The sequence below is a fragment of the Colias philodice genome, chromosome 17, assembly GCF_061535455.1.
Source record: "Colias philodice isolate Cphi_HAF_F1 chromosome 17, ilColPhil1 Martin Lab GWU primary, whole genome shotgun sequence".
NCBI classification, from domain to species: domain Eukaryota; kingdom Metazoa; phylum Arthropoda; class Insecta; order Lepidoptera; family Pieridae; genus Colias; species Colias philodice.
The window spans coordinates 9,253,375-9,278,183 of record NC_143102.1 but is presented as its reverse complement, the minus strand read 5'-3'; the positions used below and the strand labels follow the sequence as shown (position 1 = coordinate 9,278,183).

The 24,809-nt window shown below is 37.8% G+C and overlaps 2 protein-coding genes across 4 annotated transcripts in view; one reads left to right on the top strand and one right to left on the bottom strand.

Annotated features, from left to right (window-relative positions):
- Positions 1-24,809, top strand: part of garz (Sec7 domain-containing protein garz) — a 437,193-nt gene that overhangs the window by 369,114 nt on the left and 43,270 nt on the right. The gene's annotated exons all lie outside the window — the stretch shown is intronic.
- The window catches only part of LOC149481264 (rho-related GTP-binding protein RhoN-like), a 118,545-nt gene continuing 116,043 nt past the window's right edge, over positions 22,308-24,809 (bottom strand). For 2 of the 3 annotated variants that reach the window (XM_089705649.1, XM_089705650.1), the window contains exon 7: positions 22,308-24,598. In XM_089705649.1, coding sequence (XP_089561775.1) covers positions 24,518-24,598 — 81 coding nt within the window. In that variant the 3' untranslated portion in view covers positions 22,308-24,517. The remainder of the gene's footprint in view (positions 24,599-24,809) is intronic. The other variant, XM_089705651.1, reaches the window with a different exon arrangement.

Sequence of the window (24,809 nt, the reverse complement as noted above, 5' to 3'; positions counted from 1 at the left end):
AGCGAACTGCGAACAGCGAACAGCGAACACGAACAACGAACAACGAACAACGAACAACGAACACGAACAGCGAACAGCGAACACGAACACGAACACGAACACAAACACAAACTCGAATTTTAATTCGAACACAAACACAAACACGAACAACGAACATTGAACAACGAACAACGCAAAACGAACAACGAACAACGAACAACGAACAAAGAACAACGAACAACGAACAACGAACAACGAACAACGAACAACGAACAACGAACAACGAACAACGAACAACGAACAACGAACAACGAACAACGAACAATGTGAATGTGAATGTGAATGTGAATGTGAATGTGAATGTGAATGTGAATGTGAATGTGAATGTGAATGTGAATGTGAATGTGAATGTGAATGTGAATGTGAATGTGAATGTGAATGTGAATGTGAATGTGAATGTGAATGTGAATGTGAATGTGAATGTGAACATACACAAACACAAACACAAACACGAACATGAAAACGAACAACGAACAGCGAACAGCGAACATCGAACAACGAACAACGAACAACGAACAACGAACAACGAACAACGAACAACGAACAACGAACAACGAACAACGAACAACGAACAACGAACAACGAACAACGAACAACGAACACAAACACAAACTCGAATTTTAATTCGAACACAAACACAAATACAAACACGAACAACGAACATCGAACATCGAACAACGAACAACGAATAACGAACAACGAACAACGAACAACGAACAACGAACAACGAACAACGAACAACGAACAACGAATAACGAACAACGAACAACGAACAACGAACAACGAAAAACGAACAACGAACAACGAACAACGAACAACGAACAACGAACAACGAACAACGAACAACGAACAACGAACAACGAACAGCGAACAGCGAACAGCGAACAGCGAACAGCGAACAGCGAACAGCGAACAGCGAACAGCGAACAGCGAACAGCGAACAGCGAACAGCGAACAGCGAACAGCGAACAGCGAACAGCGAACAGCGAACTGCGAACAGCGAACAGCGAACACGAACAACGAACAACGAACAACGAACAACGAACACGAACAGCGAACAGCGAACACGAACACGAACACGAACACAAACACAAACTCGAATTTTAATTCGAACACAAACACAAACACGAACAACGAACATTGAACAACGAACAACGCAAAACGAACAACGAACAACGAACAACGAACAACGAACAACGAACAACGAACAACGAACAACGAACAACGAACAACGAATAACGAACAACGAACAACGAACAACGAACAACGAAAAACGAACAACGAACAACGAACAACGAACAAAGAACAACGAACAACGAACAACGAACAACGAACAACGAACAACGAACAACGAACAACGAACAACGAACAACGAACAACGAACAACGAACAACGAACAATGTGAATGTGAATGTGAATGTGAATGTGAATGTGAATGTGAATGTGAATGTGAATGTGAATGTGAATGTGAATGTGAATGTGAATGTGAATGTGAATGTGAATGTGAATGTGAATGTGAATGTGAATGTGAATGTGAATGTGAATGTGAATGTGAATGTGAATGTGAACATACACAAACACAAACACAAACACGAACATGAAAACGAACAACGAACAGCGAACAGCGAACATCGAACAACGAACAACGAACAACGAACAACGAACAACGAACAACGAACAACGAACAACGAACAACGAACAACGAACAACGAACAACGAACAACGAACAACGAACAACGAACACAAACACAAACTCGAATTTTAATTCGAACACAAACACAAATACAAACACGAACAACGAACATCGAACATCGAACAACGAACAACGAATAACGAACAACGAACAACGAACAACGAACAACGAACAACGAACAACGAACAACGAACAACGAATAACGAACAACGAACAACGAACAACGAACAACGAAAAACGAACAACGAACAACGAACAACGAACAACGAACAACGAACAACGAACAACGAACAACGAACAACGAACAACGAACAGCGAACAGCGAACAGCGAACAGCGAACAGCGAACAGCGAACAGCGAACAGCGAACAGCGAACAGCGAACAGCGAACAGCGAACAGCGAACAGCGAACAGCGAACAGCGAACAGCGAACAGCGAACAGCGAACAGCGAACAGCGAACAGCGAACAGCGAACAGCGAACAGCGAACAGCGAACAGCGAACAGCGAACAGCGAACAGCGAACAGCGAACAGCGAACAGCGAACAGCGAACAGCGAACAGCGAACAGCGAACAGCGAACAGCGAACAGCGAACAGCGAACAGCGAACAGCGAACAGCGAACAGCGAACAGCGAACACGAACAACGAACAACGAACAACGAACAACGAACACGAACAGCGAACAGCGAACACGAACACGAACACGAACACAAACACAAACTCGAATTTTAATTCGAACACAAACACAAACACGAACAACGAACATTGAACAACGAACAACGCAAAACGAACAACGAACAACGAACAACGAACAAAGAACAACGAACAACGAACAACGAACAACGAACAACGAACAACGAACAACGAACAACGAACAACGAACAACGAACAACGAACAACGAACAACGAACAACGAACAATGTGAATGTGAATGTGAATGTGAATGTGAATGTGAATGTGAATGTGAATGTGAATGTGAATGTGAATGTGAATGTGAATGTGAATGTGAATGTGAATGTGAATGTGAATGTGAATGTGAATGTGAATGTGAATGTGAATGTGAACATACACAAACACAAACACAAACACGAACATGAAAACGAACAACGAACAACGAACAACGAACAACGAACAACGAACAACGAACAACGAACAACGAATAACGAACAACGAACAACGAACAACGAACAACGAAAAACGAACAACGAACAACGAACAACGAACAACGAACAACGAACAACGAACAACGAACAACGAACAACGAACAACGAACAACGAACAACGAACAACGAACAACGAACAACGAACAACGAACAACGAACAACGAACAACGAACAACGAACAACGAACAACGAACAACGAACAACGAACAACGAACAACGAACAATGAACAACGAACAACGAACAACGAACAACGAACAACGAACAACGAACAACGAACAACGAACATCGAACATCGAACACAAACACAAACTCGAATTTTAATTCGAACACAAACACAAATACAAACACGAACAACGAACATCGAACATCGAACAACGAACAACGAATAACGAACAACGAACAACGAACAACGAACAACGAACAACGAACAACGAACAACGAACAACGAACAACGAACAACGAATAACGAACAACGAACAACGAACAACGAACAACGAACAACGAACAACGAACAACGAACAACGAACAACGAACAACGAACAACGAACAACGAACAACGAACAACGAACAACGAACAACGAACAACGAACAACGAACAACGAACAACGAACAACGAACAACGAACAACGAACAACGAACAACGAACAACGAACAACGAACAACGAACAACGAACAACGAACAACGAACAACGAACAACGAACAACGAACAACGAACAACGAACAACGAACAACGAACAACGAACAACGAACAACGAACAACGAACAACGAACAACGAACAACGAACAATGTGAATGTGAATGTGAATGTGAATGTGAATGTGAATGTGAATGTGAATGTGAATGTGAATGTGAATGTGAATGTGAATGTGAATGTGAATGTGAATGTGAACATACACAAACACAAACACAAACACGAACATGAAAACGAACAACGAACAGCGAACAGCGAACATCGAACAACGAACAACGAACAACGAACAAGGAACAACGAACAACGAACAACGAACAACGAACACAAACATAAACTCGAATTTTAATTCGAACACAAACACAAATACAAACACGAACAACGAACATCGAACATCGAACAACGAACAACGAATAACGAACAACGAACAACGAACAACGAACAACGAACAACGAACAACGAACAACGAACAGCGAACAGCGAACAGCGAACAGCGAACATCGAACAGCGAACATCGAACATCGAACAGCGAACAGCGAACAGCGAACAGCGAACAGCGAACATCGAACAGCGAACATCGAACATCGAACAGCGAACAGCGAACAGCGAACAGCGAACAGCGAACAGCGAACAGCGAACAGCGAACAGCGAACAGCGAACAGCGAACATCGAACAGCGAACATCGAACATCGAACAACGAACAACGAACAACGAACAACGAACAACGAACAACGAACAACGAACAACGAACAACGAACAACGAACAACGAACAACGAACAACGAACAACGAACAACGAACAACGAACAACGAACAACGAACAACGAACAACGAACAACGAACAACGAACAACGAACAACGAACAACGAACAACGAACAACGAACAACGAACAACGAACAACGAACATCGAACACAAACACAAACACAAACACGAACAACGAACAACGAACACCGAACACAAACACGAACAACGAACAGCGAACAGCGAACAGCGAACAGCGAACAGCGAACAGCGAACAGCGAACAGCGAACAGCGAACAGCGAACAGCGAACAGCGAACAGCGAACAGCCAACAGCGAACAGCGAACAGCGAACAGCGAACAGCGAACAGCGAACAGCGATCAGCGAACAGCGAACAGCGAACAGCGAACAGCGAACATCGAACAGCGAACATCGAACATCGAACAACGAACAGCGAACAGCGAACAGCGAACAGCGAACAGCGCACAGCGAACAGCGAACAGCGAACAGCGAACAGCGAACAACGAACAGCGAACATCGAACAGCGAACATCGAACATCGAACAACGAACAGCGAACAGCGAACAGCGAACAGCGAACAGCGCACAGCGAACAGCGAACAGCGAACCGCGAACAGCGAACAGCGAACAGCGAACATCGAACAGCGAACAGCGAACAGCGAACAACGAACAGCGAACATCGAACAGCGAACATCGAACATCGAACAACGAACAGCGAACAGCGAACAGCGAACAGCGAACAGCGCACAGCGAACAGCGAACAGCGAACCGCGAACAGCGAACAGCGAACAGCGAACATCGAACAGCGAACATCGAACATCGAACAACGAACAGCGAACAGCGAACAGCGAACAGCGAACAGCGCACAGCGAACAGCGAACAGCGAACAGCGAACAGCGAACAACGAACAGCGAACATCGAACAGCGAACAGCGAACAGCGCACAGCGAACAGCGAACAGCGAACAGCGAACAGCGAACAGCGCACAGCGAACAGCGAACAGCGAACCGCGAACAGCGAACAGCGAACAGCGAACATCGAACAGCGAACATCGAACATCGAACAACGAACAACGAACAACGAACAACGAACAACGAACAACGAACAACGAACAACGAACAACGAACAACGAACAACGAACAACGAACAACGAACAACGAACAACGAACAACGAACAACGAACAACGAACAACGAACAACGAACAACGAACAACGAACAACGAACAACGAACAACGAACAACGAACAACGAACAACGAACAATGTGAATGTGAATGTGAATGTGAATGTGAATGTGAATGTGAATGTGAATGTGAATGTGAATGTGAATGTGAATGTGAATGTGAATGTGAATGTGAATGTGAATGTGAATGTGAATGTGAATGTGAATGTGAATGTGAATGTGAATGTGAACATACACAAACACAAACACAAACACGAACATGAAAACGAACAACGAACAGCGAACAGCGAACATCGAACAACGAACAACGAACAACGAACAAGGAACAACGAACAACGAACAACGAACAACGAACACAAACATAAACTCGAATTTTAATTCGAACACAAACACAAATACAAACACGAACAACGAACATCGAACATCGAACAACGAACAACGAATAACGAACTACGAACAACGAACAACGAACAACGAACAACGAACAACGAATAACGAACAACGAACAACGAACAACGAACAACGAACAACGAACAACGAACAACGAACAACGAACAACGAACAACGAACAACGAACAACGAACAACGAACAACGAACAACGAACAACGAACAACGAACATCGAACAGCGAACAGCGAACAGCGAACAGCGAACAGCGAACAGCGAACAGCGAACAGCGAACAGCGAACAGCGAACAGCGAACAGCGAACAGCGATTAGCGAACAGCGAACAGCGAACAGCGATCAGCGAACAGCGAACAGCGAACAGCGAACAGCGAACATCGAACAGCGAACATCGAACATCGAACAACGAACAGCGAACAGCGAACAGCGAACAGCGAACAGCGCACAGCAAACAGCGAACAGCGAACAGCGAACAGCGAACAGCGAACAGCGAACATCGAACAGCGAACATCGAACATCGAACAACGAACATCGAACAGCGAACATCGAACATCGAACAACGAACAACGAACAGCGAACAGCGAACAGCGAACACAAACACAAACTCGAATTTTAATTAGAACACAAACACAAATACAAACACGAACAACGAACATCGAACATCGAACATCGAACAACGAACAACGAATAACGATCAACGAACAACGAACAACGAACAACGAACAACGAACAACGAACAACGAACAACGAACATCGAACAGCGAACAGCGAACAGCGAACAGCGAACAGCGAACAGCGAACAGCGAACAGCGAACAGCGAACAGCGAACAGCGAACAGCGAACAGCGAACAGCGAACAGCGAACAGCGAACAGCGAACAGCGAACAGCGAACAGCGAACAGCGAACATCGAACAGCGAACAGCGAACATCGAACATCGAACAGCGAACAGCGAACAGCGAACAGCGAACAGCGAACAGCGAACAGCGAACAGCGAACAGCGAACAGCGAACAGCGAACAGCGAACATCGAACATCGAACATCGAACATCGAACAACGAACAACGAACAACGAACAACGAACAACGAACAACGAACAACGAACAACGAACAACGAACAACGAACAACGAACAACGAACAACGAACAACGAACAACGAACAACGAACAACGAACAACGAACAACGAACAACGAACAACGAACAACGAACAACGAACAACGAACAACGAACAACGAACATCGAACACAAACACAAACACAAACACGAACAACGAACAACGAACACCGAACACAAACACGAACAACGAACAACGAACAGCGAACAGCGAACAGCGAACAGCGAACAGCGAACAGCGAACAGCGAACAGCGAACAGCGAACAGCGAACAGCGAACAGCGAACAGCGAACAGCGAACAGCGAACAGCGAACAGCGAACAGCGAACAGCGAACAGCGAACAGCGAACAGCGAACAGCGAACAGCGAACAGCGAACAGCGAACAGCGAACAGCGAACAGCGAACAGCGAACAGCGAACAGCGAACAGCGAACAGCGAACAGCGAACAGCGAACAGCGAACAGCGAACAGCGAACAGCGAACAGCGAACAGCGAACAGCGAACAGCGAACAGCGAACAGCGAACAGCGAACAGCGAACAGCGAACAGCGAACAGCGAACAGCGAACAGCGAACAGCGAACAGCGAACAGCGAACAGCGAACAGCGAACAGCGAACAGCGAACAGCGAACAGCGAACAGCGAACAGCGAACAGCGAACAGCGAACAGCGAACAGCGAACTGCGAACAGCGAACAGCGAACACGAACAACGAACAACGAACAACGAACACGAACAGCGAACAGCGAACACGAACACGAACACGAACACAAACACAAACTCGAATTTTAATTCGAACACAAACACAAACACGAACAACGAACATTGAACAACGAACAACGCAAAACGAACAACGAACAACGAACAACGAACAAAGAACAACGAACAACGAACAACGAACAACGAACAACGAACAACGAACAACGAACAACGAACAACGAACAATGTGAATGTGAATGTGAATGTGAATGTGAATGTGAATGTGAATGTGAATGTGAATGTGAATGTGAATGTGAATGTGAATGTGAATGTGAATGTGAATGTGAATGTGAATGTGAATGTGAATGTGAATGTGAATGTGAATGTGAATGTGAATGTGAATGTGAATGTGAATGTGAATGTGAATGTGAATGTGAATGTGAATGTGAATGTGAATGTGAATGTGAATGTGAATGTGAATGTGAATGTGAACATACACAAACACAAACACAAACACGAACATGAAAACGAACAACGAACAGCGAACAGCGAACATCGAACAACGAACAACGAACAACGAACAACGAACAACGAACAACGAACAACGAACAACGAACAACGAACAACGAACAACGAACAACGAACAACGAACACAAACACAAACTCGAATTTTAATTTGAACACAAACACAAATACAAACACGAACAACGAACATCGAACATCGAACAACGAACAACGAATAACGAACAACGAACAACGAACAACGAACAACGAACAACGAACAACGAACAACGAACAACGAACAACGAATAACGAACAACGAACAACGAACAACGAACAACGAAAAACGAACAACGAACAACGAACAACGAACAACGAACAACGAACAACGAACAACGAACAACGAACAACGAACAACGAACAACGAACAACGAACAACGAACAACGAACAACGAACAACGAACAACGAACAACGAACAACGAACAACGAACAACGAACAACGAACAACGAACAACGAACAACGAACAAAGAACAACGAACAATGTGAATGTGAATGTGAATGTGAATGTGAATGTGAATGTGAATGTGAATGTGAATGTGAATGTGAATGTGAATGTGAATGTGAATGTGAATGTGAATGTGAATGTGAATGTGAATGTGAACATACACAAACACAAACACAAACACGAACATGAAAACGAACAACGAACAGCGAACAGCGAACATCGAACAACGAACAACGAACAACGAACAAGGAACAACGAACAACGCAAAACGAACAACGAACAACGAACAACGAACAAAGAACAACGAACAACGAACAACGAACAACGAACAACGAACAACGAACAACGAACAATGTGAATGTGAATGTGAATGTGAATGTGAATGTGAATGTGAATGTGAATGTGAATGTGAATGTGAATGTGAATGTGAATGTGAATGTGAATGTGAATGTGAATGTGAATGTGAATGTGAATGTGAATGTGAATGTGAATGTGAATGTGAATGTGAATGTGAATGTGAATGTGAATGTGAATGTGAATGTGAATGTGAATGTGAATGTGAATGTGAATGTGAATGTGAATGTGAATGTGAACATACACAAACACAAACACAAACACGAACATGAAAACGAACAACGAACAGCGAACAGCGAACATCGAACAACGAACAACGAACAACGAACAACGAACAACGAACAACGAACAACGAACAACGAACAACGAACAACGAACAACGAACAACGAACAACGAACACAAACACAAACTCGAATTTTAATTTGAACACAAACACAAATACAAACACGAACAACGAACATCGAACATCGAACAACGAACAACGAATAACGAACAACGAACAACGAACAACGAACAACGAACAACGAACAACGAACAACGAACAACGAACAACGAATAACGAACAACGAACAACGAACAACGAACAACGAACAACGAACAACGAACAACGAACAACGAACAACGAACAACGAACAACGAACAACGAACAACGAACAACGAACAACGAACAACGAACAACGAACAACGAACAACGAACAACGAACAACGAACAACGAACAACGAACAACGAACAACGAACAACGAACAACGAACAACGAACAACGAACAACGAACAACGAACAATGTGAATGTGAATGTGAATGTGAATGTGAATGTGAATGTGAATGTGAATGTGAATGTGAATGTGAATGTGAATGTGAATGTGAATGTGAATGTGAATGTGAATGTGAACATACACAAACACAAACACAAACACGAACATGAAAACGAACAACGAACAGCGAACAGCGAACATCGAACAACGAACAACGAACAACGAACAAGGAACAACGAACAACGAACAACGAACAACGAACACAAACATAAACTCGAATTTTAATTCGAACACAAACACAAATACAAACACGAACAACGAACATCGAACATCGAACAACGAACAACGAATAACGAACAACGAACAACGAACAACGAACAACGAACAACGAACAACGAATAACGAACAACGAACAACGAACAACGAACAACGAACAACGAACAACGAACAACGAACAACGAACAACGAACAACGAACAACGAACAACGAACAACGAACAACGAACAACGAACAACGAACAACGAACAACGAACAACGAACATCGAACAGCGAACAGCGAACAGCGAACAGCGAACAGCGAACAGCGAACAGCGAACAGCGAACAGCGAACAGCGAACAGCGAACAGCGAACAGCGAACAGCGAACAGCGAACAGCGATCAGCGAACAGCGAACAGCGAACAGCGAACAGCGAACATCGAACAGCGAACATCGAACATCGAACAACGAACAGCGAACAGCGAACAGCGAACAGCGAACAGCGCACAGCGAACAGCGAACAGCGAACAGCGAACAGCGAACAGCGAACAGCGAACATCGAACAGCGAACATCGAACATCGAACAACGAACATCGAACAGCGAACATCAAACATCGAACAACGAACAACGAACAGCGAACAGCGAACAGCGAACACAAACACAAACTCGAATTTTAATTAGAACACAAACACAAATACAAACACGAACAACGAACATCGAACATCGAACATCGAACAACGAACAACGAATAACGATCAACGAACAACGAACAACGAACAACGAACAACGAACAACGAACAACGAACAACGAATAACGAACAACGAACAACGAACAACGAACAACGAACAACGAACAACGAACAACGAACAACGAACAACGAACAACGAACAACGAACAACGAACAACGAACAACGAACATCGAACAGCGAACAGCGAACAGCGAACAGCGAACAGCGAACAGCGAACAGCGAACAGCGAACAGCGAACAGCGAACAGCGAACAGCGAACAGCGAACAGCGAACAGCGAACAGCGAACATCGAACAGCGAACATCGAACATCGAACAGCGAACAGCGAACAGCGAACAGCGAACAGCGAACAGCGAACAGCGAACAGCGAACAGCGAACAGCGAACAGCGAACATCGAACAGCGAACATCGAACATCGAACAACGAACATCGAACAGCGAACATCGAACATCGAACAACGAACAACGAACAGCGAACAGCGAACAGCGAACAGCGAACAGCGAACAGCGAACAGCGAACATCGAACAGCGAACATCGAACAGCGAACATCGAACAGCGAACAGCGAACAGCGAACAGCGAACAGCGAACAGCGAACAGCGAACAGCGAACAGCGAACAGCGAACAGCGAACAGCGAACAGCGAACAGCGAACAGCGAACAGCGAACAGCGAACAGCGAACAGCGAACAGCGAACAGCGAACAGCGAACAGCGAACAGCGAACAGCGAACATCGAACATCGAACAGCGAACAGCGAACAGCGAACAGCGAACAGCGAACAGCGAACAGCGAACAGCGAACAGCGAACAGCGAACAGCGAACAGCGAACAGCGAACAGCGAACAGCGAACAGCGAACAGCGAACAGCGAACAGCGAACAGCGAACAGCGAACAGCGAACAGCGAACAGCGAACAGCGAACAGCGAACAGCGAACAGCGAACAGCGAACAGCGAACAGCGAACACGAACACGTAAACGAACACGAACACGAACACAAACTCGAATTTTAATTCGAACACAAACACAAACACGAACAACGAACATTGAACAACGAACAACGAACAACGAACAACGAACAACGAACAACGAACAACGAACAACGAACAGCGAACAGCGAACAACGAACAGCGAACAGCGAACAGCGAACAGCGAACAGCGAACAGCGAACAGCGAACAGCGAACAGCGAACAGCGAACAGCGAACAGCGAACAGCGAACAGCGAACAGCGAACAGCGAACAGCGAACAGCGAACAGCGAACAGCGAACAGCGAACAGCGAACAGCGAACAGCGAACAGCGAACAGCGAACAGCGAACAGCGAACAGCGAACAGCGAACAGCGAACATCGAACAACGAACAACGAACAACGAACAACGAACAAGATTACTCGGTTAGAGTAATTAACGAGCGGCTTTCTTTGAATGTAAAAATTTTTAGGAGGATGAAAAAGTTTAGACTTCTGGCTCGTTCATTTATTTCAGTGTTTGGACACTTTCTTATTCTTAATCAGTGTTTTGCAATCACTTTTATACGATGTATGTAAAATTATACTATTTTTATTGGAACTTGATATTGTTATTCTAGTTATTCTTCAAGTTATCCTGATACAATTTATTTAATTAAAACAATCATCGATTTTATTAAACAAAAATTAAAAGTTTTGTTCATTCTTGACAATTATACCTAAATAAACATTTTGTTTTAATCGCCGTGAGCGTTTTACGTCGTTTTCTATATTTTACTACATGGTGAAACCTTATAAAACCTAAAAGGACTTGAACAAAACTCAAACTCAAACTCAAACTCAAACAAACACGAACACGAATACGAACACGAACACGAACACGAACACAAACAATTTGAATTCAATTTCAATTTCAATTTCAATTTCAATTTCAATTTCAATTTCAATTTCAATTTCAATATCAATTTCAATTTCAATTTCAATTTCAATTTCAATTTCAATTTCAATTTCAATTTCAATTTCAATTTCAATTTCAATTTCAATTTCAATTTCAATTTCAATTTCAATTTCAATTTGAATTTGAATTTATCCTTGTGAAATGTTTAAAAATCTTTTTAATTTAGTGCATAATGAATTTGAAAAAATATTTAAAGTTAAATCTTTAAATATTACCAAGGATTTACCATTTAGTAAATGGGCGACACCTAGCATACATAGGTGTAGGATCGTTCTTTATGAGTTATATGGTATGAAGCAATATAATAAAGACCCATCTTTTCTTAGTTATGTTAGAAATTACTCAAAAACTTTTAAAATTGTTTGTTTTACTGCGAAGCGTTTGTATATCAGAGATAAAATACGCGACTCCGATAATAAAGTTAAAACAGTTTGGTCTATTATTAATGGTGAAATGGGTAAAAGCAAATCAAGTAATACCATAAAACTTGTTAATAATGGCATGGTTATTGACAAAAATGCTGATGTTGCGCTTGCATTTGAAGATTTCTTTAGTAGTGTCCCTGCTAGCATTACTAATAATTTAAATTCGTCTTCCGCACTTGCAGAGACCTTTTTGAGGGACCATGTTGCGGGGTGCAGCACATTATTTGAATTGCGACACGTAACTGCTAATGATATTGTTACAGCCTTTAAGACACTAAATTTAAAAAATACTTGTGATCTTTGGGGAATGTCCGTAAATTTAGTTAATAATATAATAGAAAATATTGCGAACAATTTAGCTTTTATATTTAATAAGTGTTGTGACTATGGTACATTTCCTAATTTATTAAAGCTTAGTAAAGTTATACCTCTATTTAAGAAAGGCGATCAAGAAGACTGTAACAACTATAGACCTATCTCGATTTTACCAACATTAAGTAAGGTATTCGAAAAGTTAATATTAAACCAATTGACTAGTCACTTTGCATCTAATAATTTGCTGCACACCAAACAGTTTGGTTTCACAAAGGGGCGCTCAACCACAGATGCTGGAGTTGCACTACTAACACATATATATAAGGCATGGGAAAACTCAAAAAATGCTTTGGGGATATTTTGTGACCTCTCCAAGGCATTTGACTGCGTTGAACATTGTACTTTATTGCGTAAACTTAATCACTATGGGATTAAAGGACAAGCTCAGAACCTCATAGCCTCATACCTGCATGATAGGATACAAACTGTAGTTGTTAATGGAGAACGTTCTAGCGGTGCGTCAATTAACATTGGTGTTCCACAGGGATCTATTTTAGGACCCTTCTTGTTCTTGGTATATATCAATGATCTACCTTATTATTTACAGGATAGGTGTGAAATAGTTCTGTTTGCAGATGATACCTCATTAATATTTAATGTGGATAGGCATGACCCAAATGTTGACGAAGTGAACAGTGCTCTTTTACACATATCCGACACATATCCGACTGGTTTACTGCTAATAATTTATTATTAAATGCCAAAAAAACAACTTGTGTTGAATTTTTACTACCAAACGTTAAAAAGTTAAGCAGAAATATTACCTTGAACGGGGAGGTATTACACCCTACAGAATCGACTGTATTTCTTGGGTTAACATTGGACGAGAAACTACAGTGGGGAGCCCATGTCAACACCGCTGCAGGTAAGCTCAGTTCAGCAGCATATGCAGTCCGAAAGGTAAGGCATCTCACCGATGAAGATACAGCTAGATTGGTTTATTTCAGCTACTTTCATAGTATTATGTCCTATGGAATTCTACTATGGGGCAGGGCAGCAGATATAGAAACTATATTTATCTTACAGAAAAGAGCCATTCGTTCTATATATAATTTACGTGCTCGGGACTCACTAAGAGATCTCTTTAAGAATACTGGTATCCTTACTGTACCATCACAGTATATATTTAATAATATTTTGCATGTACACAAAAACGCCGACTTACACACAAGAGTAGGAGATAGACACTGTTATGGCACAAGGAACAGAAATAGAATTGAAATGCCATTTTTCCGATTAGCTAAAGTTAAAAATTCATTTATGGGTCAAGGTATACGCTTTTACAATAGAATTCCTCATAATATTAAAGAGTTTAGTAGTTCTAAATTTAAAACTTATATAAAAAATGTACTAGTTCAGAGAGCGTACTACAGTATTCAGGAATATATGGACGATAAAAACCCATGGAGGGTTGTCGCGTAAAAACCACAGGACAGTTCTTTGGCATGTTATTATAATATATGTTGTTACATATGTATTTTGTAAAATTGTAAAACTGACATGATTTAAAAGAGCAACTATGGAGTTTCTTGCCGGTTCTTCTCCGTAGATACTGCTTTCCGAATCGGTGGTAAATTTTAAAATATGTAATGACGTTTCAAAAGTGCTTCTTTAAGAAGTCTAATTGAATAAATAAATGTTTGAGTTTGAGTTTGAGTTTGAAAATTTGAATTTGAGAGTTTGTGTTTGTGTTTGTGTTCGTGTTCGTGTTCGTGTTCGTATTCGTGTTCGTGTTTGTTTGAGTTTGAGTTTGAGTTTGAGTTTTGTTCAAGTCCTTTTAGGTTTTATAAGGTTTCACCATGTAGTAAAATATAGAAAACGACGTAAAACGCTCACGGCGATTAAAACAAAATGTTTATTTAGGTATAATTGTCAAGAATGAACAATACTTTTAATTTTTGTTTAATAAAATCGATGATTGTTTTAATTAAATAAATTGTATCAGGATAACTTGAAGAATAACTAGAATAACAATATCAAGTTCCAATAAAAATAGTATAATTTTACATACATCGTATAAAAGTGATTGCAAAACACTGATTAAGAATAAGAAAGTGTCCAAACACTGAAATAAATGAACGAGCCAGAAGTCTAAACTTTTTCATCCTCCTAAAAATTATTACATTCAAAGAAAGCCGCTCGTTAATTACTCTAACCGAGTAATCTGGGTTATTCAAAGGAATATCATGTAATCTCATTAGTAGGAATGGGGAAACAAAAAATAATGAGACATTTTCTGGAGTCATCTCTTTTCGTAATCATCTTTAAGGATATGGTTATAGATGGTTATGGTTATAATTTCGCGGGAATTTGCAATCTTCTAGATGGAAATTCGCAGAACTTTGTGAAGTTTTATACTGGACTAACATTTGATCGCGGGCCATTTTCGAGAGTGATCGATGGATTGTTTATCTACTTTGTGTGGTTTAAGATTATGTTTGTTCAATATACCTAATGAAACTTTAAGGTAATCATAATAAGAGTATTGAAGGTATAACCGTATAAAAGACTAGCTTTCCGCCTGCGGCTTCGCCCGCGTTTTCAAAGAAAAACCCGCATAGTTCCCGTTCCCGTGGGATTTCCGGGATAAAACCTAGCCTATGTTACTCGTGGATAATGTAGCTTTCGAATGGTGAAAGAATTTTTAAAATCGGTCCAGTAGTTTATGAGCCTATTCATTACAATCAAACAAACAAACAAACAAAGAAACAAACAAACAAAGTTTTCCTTAAATTATAAAATTTAAATATTTGTATGCCAATTGTTGGCGAATTGTGCGGACGTGAAATTTATTATAACTTTGCTTTGTAACCACAATTCATACAAATAAATCATTTCATTTCATTTCATTTCCTCTTTATAATATTAGCGTAGATACAAAATTTGCTATATTTCGTTTTATTTCCTTTGCTATAAGTGTTCTTGAACTTAAGATGTTAGAGGTTGGCCTAATAAAGACTTATGTTAAATTCTTCATAGTATATGCAGTTTGTTTAATATTTTTTGTAAAATAATAAACGAGTGTGTTTAACTTAGTAAAGACAATCATAAAAGATACAATAAGAGAGATAAAAACCAGATTAAATCATGTTTAAAAACAAAATCATCAGGTCGTCGGGTCCATAATATGTCAATGGTATGGTATTACATAATTTATTAAATAAAATATATAGAATACTTTGATTACTGTGTTTAAATTAAACTAAATAGAAAATAGTACTAAACTACATAACGTACTATTTGGGTTCTCAGGGAAATCACTTTTAACATAAAGTCTCTAAACGGTTTAAAAACATATTAGGTTTTCCAATAGGCACTAAATTAAGGATCCTAAAAACTAGGTTTCGTGTTACTGACGTTTGGGAAATACCTATAAATATATGTTTGAACTTTGATTTAGTATTTTATTGTTAAGGCTTTGTATAGAGACGAGAGACTAAAGACTTTCGGTATAACTACATAGTATAAAACAAAGTCGCTTTCTCTGTCCCTATGTCCCTTTGTATGCTTAAATTTTAAAAACTACGCAACGGATTTTGATGCGGTTTTTTAATTGGATAGAGTGATTAATGTTATTTTAGTATATAATTTATTAGATTTTAGACAAAGCGGGCGGTAACCTAGTATAATTATAATATAACAAAATACATACGTCCTAAATACGTACCAAACTCTATGTACGTGCTCCTTAACATGCTCTATTATTAGGTAAGCCAAATAAAGCATACGTTATTATGAAAATTATATATATAAAAAAATTCTAGATATTTTGTACGCTTAGTTTAATAAGGGAAGAGGTTAACTCGTATATATTCTAAATTGTAGAGTCCTTACGTGGCGTGCCAACTTCGAATTACGAGATTGTGAGTTGAGTGAGCTTAGTAAAATATTTTAACACTCCTTTTATGTTTCTAATAATATCTTGCATATTAAAGCGAGAGGAATGGTACCTAATATAAAAGATCAATTACCTACATAAATATTTAAAATTTCGTTCTAGATCATTTAGAAAATTTTCCTGCCATTTTTTATTGATTTCGATTATTATTTCATTGAAATATAAGTTTAAGATTTAAAGTTTAAGTATTTTAATTTTTCTTCTTAGCCTCTTTTTACTACTTATTGAATATGCTATAAGCCAGTGCTAATCCCGTAGAATATGGTCCAGCCATAACGGAAGTAACTAACCCGAAAAACAGTTTTATTTTGTTAAAGTAATTGGGACATAAGTAAAAAACTGTTATTCTGATATTATAAATAGATTATAGTGTAATTTAATTTATTTGAACGGAATATCGGATTCACAGCACAAAATACACAGTCGTACGTGATGAAATGGCATTTTGCATTGAATAAGTTTTAATTGCGAACGTTAATTGCGTCGTATGTGCTATTTATTTATAATTTATTTTTCAGCATATTGTACGATATATTATATGAGCTTTCGACGAAATAACTGTAAATACGAATAATCATTATGAAAAATCCATACTATTAATATTATAAATGCGAAAGTAACTCTGTCTGTCTGTCTGTTACTCAATCACGCCTAAACTACTGAACCAATTTGCATGAAATTTGGTATGGAGATATTTTGATACCCGAGAAAGGACATAGGCTACCTTTTATTGCGAAATATGTACCACGGGCGAAGCCGGGGCGGACCTCTAGTAGCTATATAAATACTGCCCTGAATATACCTATAGAGCCTAGAGCGGCAAAAATTTTCAGGGGCGGAAAAATTTGTGTTATTAATAGAGTAATTCATTTTTTGTGTTATTTTTTGAGTGACGTATCGCTATGATATACAGCGTTTCTAAATTTGCAATGCAGATAATATTATCTAGAATCTATAGTGATACATGCAGTGCAATGCAGGTGGTAGGCGATTTTAGGATATTTGTACACATTCCTATAGTAAGTATAGAAAAAGGTTTTATAAGATTATACTTATAGTATCTATCTACCTAACTAATTATTATTAATGTTTGGTTTCTTTAATCTAAATGTTATTATTATTTTACACCATTTAGAGGTAAAAGTTTAGGAAATAAAACGTGGACACATTCATTTCATCTTGTGAGTTATAGGTACACAACGTATAATATGTTCTCCTTCCTAAATATTATATTCTTCCTCATTGTATATTTTATAGGGGTAATTTTATGTGTAAAAAATACACCGGACGTGTGCCCCATAAACACAATTCATACAAATAAAAAGGGTAGCAACAGAATCGTTTAAACAAATTATTTGTCAGTCCACGATAAGAGACAAATACGATGCGCCATTCCGTGCACACGTTTGTGTCACAAAATGGCGTCATTTTCCCGCGCGAAATAGTTTCCTCCGAGCGTTAGAGGCGCTGACTTATATATGCGTTCTGCCAATATCAGGAAACATGTTTGAACAATGGCTCTTTTAAAATGGTTACGGTTTTATTTTTATTTGCGAATGTGGTATTTGTACAGATGCATATTATATTTTTTATTGTTTAAGAAAAGTGAAAAAAATCGTCATTTATTCAGAAATCACAACATAACGCTCATCTTTATACATATGTAAAGGCATGTACCTATATTGTACATCAGTTAAAAATTAATTTCTTAAATTAATTAAGTACCTAACTGCTTTAAAAAGTTTTTATGTAAGTTCATATTTGATACATATTTTGAGTTCTTTGTTATTAGGTAGGTACATTAAAATGCAAATGCACTGTGCCATCTAAAGGGACGCTACGTGAAGATCATGCAATTATGGTGCAGTGTGTTGCAAATAATTCCGCCTTTGAAGGTAACGGAGCGGAATAGACGTTCATAAGGGAAAGGTTAGAGGGGATACACCTTAGTAGATTTGTGACGTCACAGGTTTAAAAGCTGTACTGTATTTTGTTCTGAAATGCAGTTTAGCGATTACTAGCTGTGCCACACGGTTTCAACCCGGGACGAAATTATAGGAAAAAGCAAATATTTCTATACCTAGTGTTATTCTGGTAGAATGCTCTAACGAGCATCGCTAAGCATCATAAAAATCAGTTCAATGGTTTTAATCATCACCGCCATGCTTATCTGCGACTGGGTAAAAGTTGAAACAGTATTTTATTACAATTAAAAATTTTTTTTTCTTCTATGCTTATATAAAAATCAAAGATTTCATTGATTATGATAAATTTCGAAAATAGGTCGATGTTTTTCATTGAAGTGTACAAAATTGTAGAGACACATAGAGTATGCACACATGCCCATCCTCACCCTGAAAGATTAACAGGGGTTTTGGACATTCGTGTAAAAATGTGTTCAGTAGGTATGTACGAATGAAGTAGGGATGTCAGTATTAACATAAAATTATGCGATAGACATTCACGGACCCACAGTGAGGCTCTTTTAATATTGTCCGAAATACAGTCACGTATGTTAGCCCTTGGCCGTTAACTGAAATGAAGATAAAAACGCGGGAAAATTTTTGTATACTTATTTGGGTTTAGAAATGAAATGCGGGTGGCAAGGGATTTAAAATGACCTATTTATAATGTTACAAGGAATAAAATAATATACTAACTAGCTTTATTCTGTTAACTTGTAGTTTGTAAAATGATATTTGGACCTAATCTAGAGTAATAAATAAATAAGATAGGTAAAGTGTTTTGTTCCATTTTGCTCTCGTTCTTGTTGTACTAAATTCAACGTAATAGGTAGGTATGTCAGTTCAAAAGCGTTTCTGAAAGTCTATTTGATTAAAATGTTTGTGTTTGAGTTAAAATAAAATTCTTCGAATTCATCAAATAATTCGTTGGGACTCTTCTAATGTTGTTTTTTCCGTAGAAATTCAGACATTTGAATGAGACGTATTATAGATTTACACTTTAAAAATGATCGTGGTATTTCAATAGTCGAGTTTTGTTTTAATTTTTGCTGTAGATAGATGATGTAGGGAACATCTGAATATATGCAAAATGATTCGCGGAGTGTAAAAATGTCTGAGCTTTTATGTAATGTGGATCTTTATACTTACGTATGACGTAGAGCTTTTTTAAGAAATATTAAAATGTAAATGAAAACGGACATTTAAGCGTTTAATTCTTAAAATTATATGACGAATGCTGTGAAACGAGTCCTTTTATGCTGCTGTGTTATAAAGTAAGAACATTCGTATTTAATTAACGGAAGAAAAATAAATATAGGTACTACTTAAATATACTGCTTGGTAATTGGAATAAGTGTGCGACAGAATATAGGTAGGTAAGTACTGTTTTTATTTATTAGCACAAATTATGTACTATGTAGGTATTCTATCTGCTAATTAAATGACTTTGAAGTTTAAACTGTTTCACTATCTATGTTTACAAATTACCCAACCAAAGCTACAGCTTTTAATAATAATACTGTAAACCGTGTACGGTTTTTCACTAGATAAGTATTTTCGCTCTGATTTTGCAAAATTAAACAGAAAATTTGCTGAAAAGTTCTATCTACGTATATTTTTAACTGAATTCAGTGCAATTTAAATGCTGGATAGACAATGAAATCTGGTCAAAATATAGTCTTATATTCAAGCATACAATGGAATGGGTGCATTAAATAATCATGTATTTTAGAATAATAAAAAACGATATCTCATAAACACATAAAACGATCCCTTATAGGAAAATGTTTAGAAAATTGGTTTCTTGCCACAATACCAAGACTGGCTTTATTGCACATGTAGTCGTAAAATTATATGAGTCAAGTTATACCGTAGACGGTAGGTGAGTGAGATTTACCACTTACCAATATTACTAATATTTTTGTGAATATCTTAATACTATTATAAAGGCGAAAGTTTGTATGGATGTTTGTAACTCTTTCACGTAAAAACTACTGAACCGATTACAATGAAATTTAGCACACATATAGAGGTTAACTTGGATTAACACATAGGATAGGTTTTATCCCGGAAATCCCACGGGAACGGGAACTATGCGGGTTTTCCTTTGAAAACGCGGGCGAAGCCGCGGGCGGAAATCTAGTAAGAAATAATATTTTCAAGGGGTTACCTAAAATTTTTTCCTAATATGTTTAAGTATATTCAGTATGAATTTTAGAAAATTACTTGAGTAGGTACCTACTTCTGAAGTACCTATTCGAAAAAAATTTAAGAAACTACTAAATGATTACAAATTAAATATAAAGCAGTAAAAATTTGTCCTTTTGAGTTTAAATAACTTCTATAGGTCTTCTTCAATTTCGTTGGTATGATATTTAGGAATTGTATTTTAATTTTAACATTTCTAACAATTTCATAGAAATGGTATCTAAAGTTGAAACTTGAATTTCATATTTCAACTGTAAAAATATTTCAAATAAATATTGGAAAATAAAATATCATCTTGGTAGATACAAGAACACAGAACAGTCAAATTCTAACTGATAAAAATATTCAAAAATAGTAAATAATTGGTAAAATACAAGAGAAATGCATCTCATCAGACCCTGCATCCAAGAAGGTACTTCACAAGATATTGTTATTATTCGTATCTATTAATAATATAAAAGTATGTCTTCCGTTACGCTTTCACAGCTAAAGCTTAACTCCGATTTGGATGAAATTTATAATTAAAATAGGTCAAATATGAGCAACAGTCTTTTTCAAAAATAATTTCGGATAAAAGCTTTTTCATGAATAGCCATTTTATTGTTTTCCATTATACTTGGTTATTCAATAACATTAAGGAATGAAGGGTAAATAAAAAACAAATTTACAAAAACATCGAACTATATTTTAAGTCTAGAAACAACATCAAGTGATCTAATAACTGTCTAGACACAAAAAACATGCTTAAGAATACAATTCAATGAATAAAAACAATTGTGCTTTCCCATTTGCTATAACAACAATCGATACTAACGTCTTATAAAATTAGAAATGTTTTATTATTACATTTATCCTTGTATCTTTTAATTTATACTTAGATAAACAAATTGTATCATCTGTGCAAATATTATTATTTATATATATTATACGTTATCTGTGGAAACCTTTCAATTTTAAATATTCAGTTTACATTTTCTGTTTTTAAATTTGGCGGAATACAAATTTGAAGTAACGAAGTACATAAATACAAAACTTAACCTTAAATTGATATGTATCTAAATTTTACAATAAATAAGACGTATTTCTTCGTAAATAAACGCTAAATATTCTCCTTCGTGTTCAAAAGAAAATACATAAATATTCCATCATTAAATATAACATTTATGTACGGTAATTAAAGCTAACATTGAATTTAAAGCTTAATACGACTTAAATTTCAAAATAACAGCTTCGCAAACACATTTAACTGGCAACACTTTTCATTCATAAATTCTTGTGTCAAAGTTCATACTGTATACAGTTTACCACGGGATTGATCGAAATTGGCTTGTAAGTCAATTCAATTCGCTCTCGTTAAAATTTATTTTCATTACCGGTCTAGGTTTATTTACAAACGTGTATTTCAATCGAGATTCCATATTGCACCGGTCTCGAAAAAACAGTTTCACGTTGTTTTTAATCTAGCAATATCGCGGTTAAAATGTCGACTGCAAGATGAGTTTTTGAAACGAGAATATTTAAAAAAAAATTGAAACGGAGCTCAGATTCAATTTTAGATAATCTGTGGTTTATGTTACCTTCACTGTCTTTATTTTAGTGCATTATTATAACAATAAATAACATTATCAGTCTAATCTCAAGTTTATACATAATCTGTGGCGTTATTAAGGTTAATGTGTAAATTTTTATAATAAACTTCACTGGCAATTATTTAACTACGACTTAAATCCTTACTTTTCAGTTTTATGTAAGAAGGAATGGGCAAATCGTATAATGATTTTAATTAAATAAAAATTTATGAATTTTTAATGGTTACGTTCACATTTAATTTCTAAAGAAGTAACCGTGTCACAAGATTTGGCATAAGCATTCGATAACGTCGACGCTTTAACAAGAGCCTCAAGAGAAATATCACAACGTTTCGACAATTACAAAACCAACTTCACAATAAAAGCAACATCGATAAACGTACTAATGTAAAAAATCTAATCTAAAGTAGCAAAATTGGACGTGGGACTAAAGACTGAATGGACCTCCGTAATTAAGTAATATTGTCCAATATTGTGCAGGTTCGTTCAAATACTTACGTATTTTTATCACAAATAAAATATTATTAACATGCTCCCGCTAAAGTAAAATGAGCACTTGGTTTTACCGTTACCTTAATAAATACTATTTACAACGTCTTAAATGCCACAATATAGAAAAACATCAATTTTTATGTATATGAAAACACGTATTCCTCTACATATTATATATTTATTTTAAAAGTATACGCTATTTTTAGTAATCGAATTTTGTGGTGGTACGAATAGAGCGTCTATCCTTTCTAAACTTGCTAGAATAAATTATACCAAATATGTAGTTTTTTTTAATTTACATAAATTTTGTCTAGGAGTCACAAACAGGCCAAAATCTCGAATGTTATAAAATTACATGAATGTATTGAGTTGACTCATTCCAAAGACCTTCAAGCAAAAAATGCCTATCACTGCCATACTATTACAAAAATATTTGGTATAATTCATCTTTCACATCACTTATTTCATACCGTATGTCATTTGCATATCACAGATTCACGCTCTCAACCCTGCGGGTCAAAACATTGCACCTTTGCTTCAATACCTATACAATAAAAGTTTAAAACGAACTCTGTTCCAATTACACACTTGTAAAAATTTAGCACTTCACTGGCGTCCCACAAGGCGCTGTATTAGGCCTGGTGCCATTGCTTATATACGCGAATGGCTTTTGTTTTCAAGATTCTAGAAGAGTCGAAGATTCTCGAAGATTCTAGAAGGTTCTAGAAGATTCTGTAGGTTGGTGGTCGTCTAGCAGTCGTGCGGCCACCGGGAGGGGTGGCCGGCTACGGATCACATGACGCAGCAACTCTTCGCGCGACCCTTTAGCTCGGCCTTCAGGTCGCGCTTGCTTTTACTGCGACCGACTTGCTTCTGGGAACAAATTTGATTGTGTTAATTAACGGTTATATATTAAACTCAAATAAAATAGCTAAATATGTTAAAAATGGTTCAAGTCTCTTTGGAATTGCATTTAGTTACCGATTTAGAAACGATAAAAGAAATTCTTGAATGAATATGTTTTTTTCAACCATAAAATCTAAATTAATGTTCCCAACGATATTCAATATAAATTTATTGTAAA